The sequence below is a fragment of the Tigriopus californicus genome, chromosome 5 (genome assembly GCF_007210705.1).
Source record: "Tigriopus californicus strain San Diego chromosome 5, Tcal_SD_v2.1, whole genome shotgun sequence".
Classification (NCBI taxonomy): Eukaryota; Metazoa; Arthropoda; class Copepoda; order Harpacticoida; family Harpacticidae; genus Tigriopus; species Tigriopus californicus.
In genome coordinates, this window is record NC_081444.1 from 16,363,249 (window position 1) to 16,374,673 (window position 11,425).

General features: G+C 44.4%; 1 protein-coding gene across 2 annotated transcripts in view; it reads right to left on the minus strand.

Moving 5' to 3' along the window:
* Positions 1-10,584, minus strand: part of LOC131881211 (lateral signaling target protein 2 homolog) — a gene marked incomplete at its 3' end in the record, with an annotated part of 21,270 nt that extends 10,686 nt beyond the window's left edge. Inside the window, 1 exon segment of one of the 2 annotated variants that reach the window (XM_059227999.1) lies at positions 9,366-10,584. In XM_059227999.1, coding sequence (XP_059083982.1) covers positions 9,366-9,561 — 196 coding nt within the window. 2 annotated transcript variants of the gene reach the window in all.
* Between the last annotated feature and the right edge of the window lie 841 nt (positions 10,585-11,425).

Genomic DNA, 11,425 nt, shown 5'->3' on the forward strand with positions numbered 1-11,425 from the left:
AGGGACCCGAAACGAAGGGTTCAATAAGGACATGAGAGATTGAGCTGTTTGGCCATCGACAACTTTAAATTCCCACGACTTCTACTGTACGTCGTTTGCCATATCCTGGCATGTTTCGCCAGATCGCACCATGGATAAAACAAATAGCCACTGTCCCAAATTCTTCAGATACTCGCATGGAGTGGACAATGCCTAATGCCCAGGATGCAAAATTCTCGGAGTGAAACTGAAGAATGACGAGAATAGAATCTACTCCTTGGCATGCTTGCACGTTTATTGGGGGGACTGCTGAGCCAGCTCCTTACTTTGATGGCTCGTCATCCTGTCGTCAACCACGGTTTGTTTTGGTTTGTCAATCGGAAGAGCCGAATGGATTCAAGACCCTACAAAGAGTAGCAGTATAAGTTTGTACAACGCTGCTATGCATGCCCCTTTCGTAATGTAGAGGGCTCTAATCAATCTTGAACGAATGATAAATAGGCATCCTTACAACTGTGTGACAAGTACTGAGAGTGGGTAAAGGTATTCAACAAAGTCCCAGCCACCTACCAACACCGTCGATTAGCAAAGACTATTTGGCTAAGCAGAGTTGAATTACACGAGGGTGGGCCCTGTCCAAATTGGTAAAGCTCTTTAATGTTCAATTTTAACCCATGTCACCTACCATTCCGTATTCATGTGCCTATATCACTGGATGTGCATACTAGAGAATAGGATAGATTTACGAATAAATCGTGAGTGTGCACACCACTTGAAGGTGGCAATCTCGGCCAAATCCGTGATACACACAAAGCCTGAAAACTTCAATTAGCACCCTGTTCTCGGTCCATTATGTGTCTTCCACTTCGTCTCAAGTGGTGCTTCTCAAAGTGCTCCCACTAGATTTGTCTCCAATGCAATCCATCCACAACACACACACACCATCATTCTCAATTTATGTAAGGATTTTGCTCCTGAACAGTTGTTTGAGGCCTTTTTGTCGCTCCTTTCCCCTGCGAGGACGGTCACCTAGCCGTCAGTCAAATATTTGATGTGATCAACCCCAAAAAGGAAAGATTAGCGAGCACATCGTCTAGGACCAGCTAGGATGATCAACACTGGAAGAAGGACCCTTCCAAGGGTCTTTCAAGATCAATCGATCGATTCTTTGTATGAGCAATCCCGTCAAACTTGGGTTCATCCTCCTAGTCAGAATGAATCTGATCGATGGAATGCTCCAAGAGAATACTCATACTCGTTGTAATGCTGCTGCTGTTGTTGTTGACGCTGCTATTGCCACGGCTGATGGTGCAGCTAATGAGAATTGAGAATAATGAAATGGTTTGGTTCGGAAGACTCACCTCAGTCGTTATCTCCTCGACTCTTGGAGGTTTGAGCCTGAATGGATCCAAAAAATACGATGCGACACACCCAAAACACAAACTAGGTTAGTTTCTTAAGTAAGCCAGTGTGGGAATGAGTGAAGGAACGGGCTCCTTGCATACAGCGGAAGGATGGATAGATAGATGGATGAATCACAAAGGATGTCCGAAATACCGGACAATGCCGAGCACCTCGTTTGGCCCACCCTCTTTGCCTTGGTTGAAAACAAGAACTGTCGAGGAGTTTCTTGTGCCATCTCCATGATTACATTACGGCCGCCGTCCTCTCAGCTACCACTGTTTTCTTCCACTCGCCTTCTCATCAAAAGCAACGACAACACGACAGCAACAACAACAACATCAACAACAACCAAACAAATCAGCACGGACTTTCACACACACACTCATTCACCCACTTACAGGCTTACAGGGCTCCCAGGCCTCGCGATAACCAACGACAACACATGACGGATCTGGGATGACTCCAACGAAGCATTCACTTTGACGGTCCTCAGTGCGGGAAATAATGATAATGCCAACCAATTTCATCAGGCAAGCTGCTTGCGCTCTTTAAGTTTCAGGCAACTTGGCCTCCTCATGACGACAAGATATAGAAAAGAAGACAAGAGTCTCCGTGCATGTTTGAGTTTTAACCAGCAACAAAGAGACCACGCGCAACAATTGTGTAAATGCCGTTGCGATCATAGCAAGGGATCGGTATGTGATCGTCATGTTGGACGGCAAAGCCTCAATTTTACCCAAGAAACCTCTTTTTCGTAACTCATGATAACTCATGAATGCTCTTTTACTTACTCGAGGCATCTGCCGTTTCGAACGCTTAAGTGTTCATGAATATTATGTTGCCTTTGGTCATGCATTCTCTCTGATGGATGGAGTGGAGTATCTATCTACTGAAGTTGCCCTAGTCGTAATTCTTCACCTGCGCTTACTCGGTTGACTTCATGTACAGCAACTTCGCCAGGTAGCAGTTGTAGTAGTAGCAAGAGTAGGGGTAGTAGTGGTAAAGTAGTACCATATACCAGCTATCATGCACTACCACTACCACCTGCAAGCGCCAATACAGTACACCTGGTCATGGGTAAGACAAACCAATTTCATATTTCATAATTGGAGACTTAGCAGGCGGCGGTTAACTTGGGCTTTAAAGCAGCAGGCCAAACCACCCAGACCATTGTTCAACAGAAAGAGGATGGATGGTTGGTCGCTGGTTTCTCACCATCCACCAGACTTCATCAATCATGAATAGGCTGGCTATAACTACAGAGAACAGTGAGTGAGAACAACCCCATCCCCGATCTTTGTGTAGATAACAAGGAAAGTATTCAGTCCAAGCCAGTAACATTAGACCGTTCATTGCTTCATTGCAACGAAATATCTGTAACCAGATCAACTCGCCTTTCGGCTTTATTAAAATGCTTCTTTGTCAAGATTTGGAAAGAGGATTCTGACGATAGATGATTCAAATCAATCATTCGCACACACTTGAATGAGTTTTCCTCATTCAAAACCAGTCATACTCTTTATCAAGGAGTGGAGAGTTTCTGAAATGGCCAGAAATGTTCCAAAACTGCATCGAAACTTGGCCATTGATCGATCTCCAGTCAGAGCATGGCGATCTCCACCATGATGCTCAAAGCTTGGGCTCCTCTCGATGTCAAATGCTCGTAGTTCCAAGAGATTAACATTCTTGGATAATATTAGGGAAATGGATCATCCTCATCCATCTGGCCAGCTTTCCATTATCATCATTACTGAACGGATGGCTAATTGAGGAGGGCCTCGTCAAGTCAAAGCAGTTTCTCGCTTTACGAGGCTTTATTCGGATAATCGGGCGCATCATCTTTCACTTCATTTGAGCTGGCCTCAGTGATGTCATCAATGGGGATCTCAGACACTCCTCAAGATCATCATGCCCAAATGTGTCATGGTAAATTGTATAATCGCAGCTCATTCTGTCCAAAAATACCCTCAAACAACAGCCTCGTTTGTTTGGGATGAGCCATTCAGCATGACGGATTAGGTGCCATTGGATGCCATTGAATGCCTTGAGTGACCGGGAGCATGTTTGGTTTTTGGGTGGCCTGTTGCCACTACTACTACTACTACCACTACTATCACTGCTAGCTACAGTTGATACCTCTCAATCACTTAGTGGGACACATGGATCATCAACTAGAAGACTTGAACAAGACAACGCCAATTTCGATCAAGCAGGGATGAGTTGATGCTTATGCCTTCTTTAATGAACAAGTCTTCACACTCTCGGTCGAGTGTCCATGGATGGTATTGTCAGGTGTTGGCAAGCGGGGAAAATTGGAATTGGAATTCGATTTCATCCCGACCTTTTGTCGTTGTGGGCATTCAAGCCACAACAGGAATGGTGTTAGGCGGTCGTGAGCTCAACCCCACACTAACTATGAAGCATCGGTGGCCAAAGTGAGACCCCAATTGAGCCTGGAGTCAATTTCACATTTTCCACTCTTTCTCTTTTTGAAATGGGGTGAAAACGCCCACGTGCTATGGCCAAACCCACGTGGCTGGTGGCTTGCTGGCTAACATTCTTTCGCCGAATGAAATGTTTTCTTTTACTTTCAGTCCTATCAAGGGAAGGGGGTGAAAGGCTTGACTTGAACATCAAATATGGACATAATCCCATTCAAGTCCGATTTCACTTGATGGCACCAATTTTTGGAACGCGAGACTAGCCAAAGGCGGATCATTCATCTTCGGTTGAAGATGACCCTTGCAACTCTCAAGAGGATTGCACGACATCATGTCTTTACGCAGATGTGACAGGATAATGTTCGAAATTTATGAATGCTTGATCTTCGATAGGTGCCGATCAGATTGACACATGACAAAGCGCCTCTAGAAATTGGCGTACTTCTCGAACATCTTATGTCTTTTTATGGATCTCTTTCTTGAGCTCTTTCTCTTGAACCCATCAAAGTTGTATTCTGGATTAACTGTCTGAGCCAGCCAGTGTCCAAATTCCAGGACCATTCCAGGGAGTGAGCAATCATCGTCGCCCTGTGTCGCGAACATTTCAAGGTCCATCAAGTTGAGTTGAGATTGCACAAGGACAATGAAGGGATGGGGGGAAGGGGGAAGGCGGGTAAGGGGAGAAAACGTGCATTGTGGATAGGGCAGGGAAACCAGGATTTAGACCAACCTAGGCAGGTTTAGCAATTGAGGGTATTTGTCATCAAGGGTAATTTAATCCACCCTTCAGGTTAATTCTTGTCCATCATTGCAACGAGCGGACTTGATTGCAGTTTCCTTTTTCATTCCTGGCTCTTCCCAAGACAAATGAATAACATTGCCTTGAATGAATGAGCCAAACTGAATTTATTGGATGGAAGGAATATATAGGAGTGACCTCAAAAGGTCAAAGCAAAAAGGCGAAGCCTGGAAAAGGCCAGAGAAGAAAAAAGGAAAAGCATACCAGTCGTGACCGATAACCACCGACCAGCTGGCCATCTTGACGGTATTGATTGCCTCTTGCTTTTGTTCTGTTAAATTACAGTGGGATAGCTAACCTCACGAAATTGCTGGGGGAGGAATCAGTCGAAATCCAGATGCCAAGGCAAAGATTGGAAAGGGCGAGGGTCAGAAAATCCTAGCTCTTTGAGCGATTAACAAGATACCAAGACGATTGAGACCGAACTTAAAAGTTGGTCCAAGTGGGTGAATGAATGCTCATTGCACACCACGATGGATGGGATCGTGATAAGAGATCGAGAAGCCAACCAGAGCAAGAGATTCGCAAGAAATCGCTCGCTCTCAGGTTGCTCCAAAGTCAAAATGAACTCCTCTTCCTGGCCGTGAAAGAAGACCAAGGGGCTGATATAGCGACTAAAAGAGGGATTCCGCAGGTTGTCTCCTTGTCTGTGCTTTTCTGTTTCTCGCAGTCAAGCTTCAAATCCGAGGTGCTTTGAGTCGAGTCGTGGAGATCTCATCGAAAGATAGTGTTGGGAAGAAGCTCGTTCCTTTAGACATTCTTGTTATTATTATTTCAGCTCCCTGTGTTTTCACTCTCTAATCCATTTTCCTTTATCACAGCACTTGGGCTGAATTAGAAGGCATCCGAAGGTATTCGAAAGAGCAAGTCATCCTTTGAAAGACATTTTCCCACTTTCAGAGATTCGGCGAACTCATTCGATTAGTGAAGAACGTGGAACTTCAATTGAGTGTTCGTAAATGTCTATATGTTGACGGCAAGTAGAGCCACACAAACCGAAATATTTTAAACCACCAACGCAATAAATCGGGTGAAAATAGAAATTACGTTCAAAGAGCGAATTCATGCCATTTTAAGTAAGTCGTTAGATCAAAGAACGATGAGAAGGGTTTAGTAAAATAATGGCATGATATTTCCTTAATGAAGGCCTGGCAAATAACTTAAGGCCATATCTTCTCTGTGCAGTACCTTCTATTTGATGGATTTCCGGCCTACCTCTCAAAATTTATAATTTCCATTCCAAGAACATTGGTGAATGGTTGTGTATTTGAACAATGCATTTGGAAGAGTAACTGGTGCAAAGAGTTTCACTTTCATTTTGCAAGCCTCACAGTTTCAATTACATTGCATACTTTGTTTAAACTCAAATGCAACTCTTTTTGGTCGTGGAGAAACGTAACCCGGTCTAAGAATGCCAAGCAAATGAGGACGCTAAAATTGACTGGCAATGCTATATCCAATTTGCCGAGAAAAACTTATTGATTCTCATCTACACAAATAAAATTCAAAGAACCTACTACATACCGTATATTGTTTCAAGACAAAAATATTGCACCTATTAGCCTCAAGGCATGTATTGTAGGTTAATAGAATAGGTCAATTATGTATATGTACAATTGAGTGATAACATGTTTCGTAATCCATGATATTTCAAATCATTGCTCTTACTCAAGGTTAAGCTCTTCAGGGATGGACTTAGAATTGAAAGCAATTTGTGACGACGGTAGAGGGTGTCTCTTTGTTGCCGAACTACGAGTCTGTTTTGACATTGGCCAAGGAAATTGGAAATTCTTCCAACTTGTGAAGAGCGGTTGTTGTTGTTCGACTCGTGACGTAAACGTACATGGAGTCAAGGGTCCCATCACTCAATCCAAGCTCGCCGAGGTTGAACCTCGAGCAAGCAATTCCTGTACATCTACCACTACATATTGAATCTTTGTACAGTACACTATCCAATGAGGGGATATTGGGAATGGGGAAGGGAGATTCGACGTCATCATCGTCAAACAAATGAGGCAGGCGACCTGATCTTTTTCAATCTTTCCGAACAGATCAGGGCCAATTGGAACACTCGAGGAGCGAGCAAGCCTCATAGTACATATCTAGGCCAAAGCTCTTTTTTCTATCTGATGCTCTGGCCTTCCAATATGTGCATATACCACATTGAACATACAAGCCATACTATGTCTGAGCCCGTAGCTGTTTAGCTGTCGTTAGGGATGGGGGATGGATGTGAATTGCGAAATTGAATTTGTTGTTGACTTTACCCCTTCAAGACGTGAATGTGACTGGATGCGAGGCCATTCACAAAATACGTACAAGTTTGCCTCCTTGCCTCCTTGCCTCCTTGCCTCCCTCCCTCCCTCATTTGCTTCCTCCTTGGACTCACCCCATCAATCTCGGAACTTGGCTGGCGGCGGGGTGGCTGGCAGGATTATCACAATATTTTTACAAGCCGTTCCAGAACTGTTCATTTCAGTGTCGTTCAACTGTGTTTGTGCCAATTCTGAGGATTCATACGTGAACCCACCAAGGAATAAGCCCAAAGGTGCAACCACTTTTGTGCCTAAATCAGGCTCTCAGAGGGAAATGAGTGACAAACTGACTGACTTGTGTACCCACACCCAACATTTTGAAGGGGAGGTAGCTATTAAAGGCAACCCTGTAGGCCTGATCTTAGCTGAAGTAAAGGGAATCAGTCCAATTGAGGTCGACCACCGACCCTGAGGCCAGATTCAGGTAAATACTTATTGTTCTGATCATTTGTCAGTCATAGAAATGTTATCGGACCTCGATGGGATGTCCTCAGGTATTCTCTGACCCATTTTAAGCACCTGCAGAATCATTACTAAAACAATAGTGTCATCAATTTGGGCCATATTTCTATAGTTTGATCGAAAGAGTAAGATTTTGGGTAAATTTCCTTCATGTAGAGAAAACGGATCGGCAAATAATGTACGAGCCAACATCAGTCAATTTCATTGAGAGGTTCAAGTGGGATTTTACTACTTATTGGGTGTATATCTTGAACAAGTCAAGTCAATGTCCACTCAATTGAATATCCTTCGAAGAGGACTATGTTCAAATCAAAGCGTCGAAAATCGTGTGCATGTTACAAAGAATGGTAGATTTGTTTTACTGCAGATCATGAGAAGGCAATGGATCAAAATAAGCAAGTCAATCCGTGATACATTCCGATTTGATTTGACCAGCTTTGGCGTTGGGCGATTTACCGATAGATAAATCGTTCAAAAGGCCATGTGCAGCACACTCGTTGCCAAGTTGGCTTTGTCTTTACCTACCTTAGCTAGACTTGAAGGTGATTGGCTCACCTCTCCAGAATCCAAGGAGAAAAAGAATTGAATTACTCTTGAAATCCGACTTTGAACGAGAAATTCGAGAGCCCACAGAGGGACCCTCTCTAGTACTCCAGAAGTAGTAGTAGTAGTAGGAGGCCTTTAGGCTCAAGGTCCCCATTACTAAGCGAGCCCAAGGAGTATTTTTTCTAAAATGTGACCTCAGCATTGAAAATGCAATGCCTTGTTCAACAAATAATAATCAAATCGAGTGAGTTGCACATGATTGGATTCATTTTGTGGGATTGATTCCCATTGACTCTTAAATATGAAAGAGATTCCAATTTTCTTTGGAGAAGAATAAAGCAGTCATGAAGTTTGTTCCACTCTAGGAGAGGGCTCATGGTGAAACAGTCTTGTGTAGTCCAGTGACATAAGCAAGTTCAAGCACAACAATGATTACCCATAACATGACCTACGTCTTCGTTTCAAATAGCTACAGAGCGGCAGCGGTCTACAACGAAGTCAAAGTGTTGACAAATAGCGCGCATGGCATATCTTCTGCTTTAAGTTAATCTAACGAAAAAAATCCCATGTTGTTGTACATTGTTGGGGGAGTCATCCTCTGGAGCGTACATTGACCTCAAACTCAATGCGCGTAGATTTGGCCGTATATTGTAGTTTTTTTCTTCTATCCCTCATTCCAAATAGTACTATAGATATGACGAAAAGGGTGTTCAAGTTTTTGTGCGTGGCTGGCAAGATGTGTCATGTCCAAGTTTGAAAAGGTACATACGGTAGAGATGAATATATCAGATGCCAATTCATGGGCATGACTTCGCCAGCCAGTCGCCACGTCAAAGTCAGTCCAAGTCAAGTCTCGCAGATTTGAGAGCGAGCATTGTCCAGAATTAATGAGAGTTGCACTCATTTCGATTCTGTCCTTGAATGACTACTCATTTTGTGGTTGGGCGTGAATTCGCAAAATCCAGCATAAAAAATCAAATTCACAATCAACGCCTTGCTCCACGTTATTGTTTGGCGAACTTCCTATACTAAACAGTAGAGGCACAAATACGTAATTCTCACTTGCCCAACTTGGTTCACCCTGCAAAGTAAATCTACGTTTTCCAAAGTCGTCGTCATCAACATTGACGTCACCCTTTCTTCCAGCCCTTTGAGGTGGTCCCATGCACTTCAGAGACCAAAGCGAGATCAGGAGGTAAGTGCAATGGGAGATCTGCACCCATATGCCACGGCGGCTTTTTCCGGTCTCAGATGCAAACACCTCGTCTCCAACAAACATAGCAAGGTTGCGCCCAATCGGGCAATTGCCCTTCTACGACAAACTGGAACCCCTTGGACGTAGAGCGGGCCCATATTGTGGTATATTGGTAAGACGTGTGCCAAATGACGAATCACGTCGCATGAAACGGTATTACTCACGCTCTTTATTCTGGGCCATTTTTTTCTTCCGGATCCCATCCGAGTGATGGTGGTGGTGGTGGGGATGATGATGATGATGATGATGATGATGATGGTGATTGCCGTGGCCGTGATGGTGGTATCGGATGATGCTATGCTCCTCTTCAATGAGCTCTTCTCGCACGATGCGCGACGTGAAAATGCCCACTTTTTCCATGATGATGAGGACGAGGACAAGGATGATGATGGCGAAAGATAGTGAGCCAAGAAATAAGAGCGCTGTCTTGAGCTTGTGTAGCGTCTCAGCGATGGGTGCTGGCTGGGGCCTTCATAAGTTTCTTATCAGCCTTTCACATCAACTTGATTTCAGATCTACTTTGATTGACGCAGTGACGAAGATGGCCAACTTGATCTGAAGCGCCTCAAGGAGCTCAGGTTCACGTTATTCTTCAGGTCTGGGATTCGGGATTACGACAATCACACGTTCGCTTTGTGTGCAATGCTTGCTCTATCGGTGTAATTTATCTCAACTCCAAATCAAGGAGAGAGGATTACGACCCGACGGAGTTTATTGACTTGCGAATCAACATTCAGATAAACACACTCCCGCCAGTTTCTAGACGTGGGTTGATCTTCCAACTGTGGCTTGCTTGTTACCTTCCTAGGTAGTTACCTAGCCACTGGAGTTGCCCAACCGAATAGAACTCAAGTCACGCACTGATTTTTGAATCCAAATATAAGGCTGTGCCGATGGTTGCTCTAGTTTGCTGTTTTGAAACTGAATCAAGACTCGGCGAAATGTGCGTCATGTAACACGCAAGCAATTGTCATGAGCCTCTTCTTCCACGGAGAAACACGTTCATACGGTCAGAGCTCTCAATTGACTGACATGAACCCAAAATGTGCCCAAGCCTCCGCCCCTCAGCTAACAAAGGCGGCGCTCCACACAAACCTAGCGCAGGACTACTCGTCGGCGTTCGTTGCGCATGATCTCAGCTAAGCTCGCTTGAGATATCGACCGTCCAACGAAGGCTTGTGTTTACCCGTCCACAATGGGGAGCGTGCATGGTGTGTGGATAGGACCCCCGGACTCACGATCACCCAAGAGTCAAATGGGCAAACGGCTACCCAAACATGATAGTGGTGTGCATGTCTGTGGGCTAGCCATCCAAAGGCCCCAATACTATAAGAGAATGACATACGAAGCAACACAAGATGACGCAAGCCTCTGGGCCTCCTCGTGCGCTTCTCAGAGGAATCGATGCGATTCTTGAGCAAAATGAAAGGCTCTCTCTCTGAAACGATGAGAACGAGTGTTGGATTTGAGAAGTGAAGCAAAAAATGAGCGTGATCTTGGGAATGCATGGGGTCGTTGATACGCTTACAGAGAACCAACGGCCAAAAGGGCTCCTCCAAAGTACAAGATAATTAGAAACAAAACCACTGTGGTTATACAAATAACATTCCAATTCGTTTCAAGCCCCATTTTTCAAATCCAAAGCATTCGCTCTGGTTGGCTGGTACTTTGAGTAGTTCGTTTCAGTTGGTGTCAAATGGACACCTGAAGCTACCTCATTTTCGACATTGGCCCATGGCGTGAAATGGGTGAGTTAGCATGATGGACAGTTTGACGCAAAGCAATCTGATCTCAAAGCAATACGTGGTTTGGATTATTAATTTTGGGGGCTCATGGTTTTCAGCAATACTAGATCAAACCATGATCCCGGATGTTCCTCATATTTATAATGGAAATGCAACAGCGGCCGGCCATATCGACAATGCTTCGAATGTTGAAGAGGGTTATCAAGATTTATCCCTCAGGCTCGCTACTTCAGCAGCCCCCCTTCCCTCCCTCAAAAAAAGTTAATAAAGCTCCTGTCTTTGTAAACCAATTGACAACCTTGGATGAGCACTCACTTGGAAGACAACGAATGATAAATGATAGAAGCAGCAAGAGGAGATGGATGGCGAGGAAAAAATTGAGATCAAAGGGCCCTTTTTGGTTGGCACCAAGGTAGTTTGTATTGGTGCAGATGATGTGATCTCAATTCGAACGGAGTTGTGAGTGCTGCTCGTAGGGA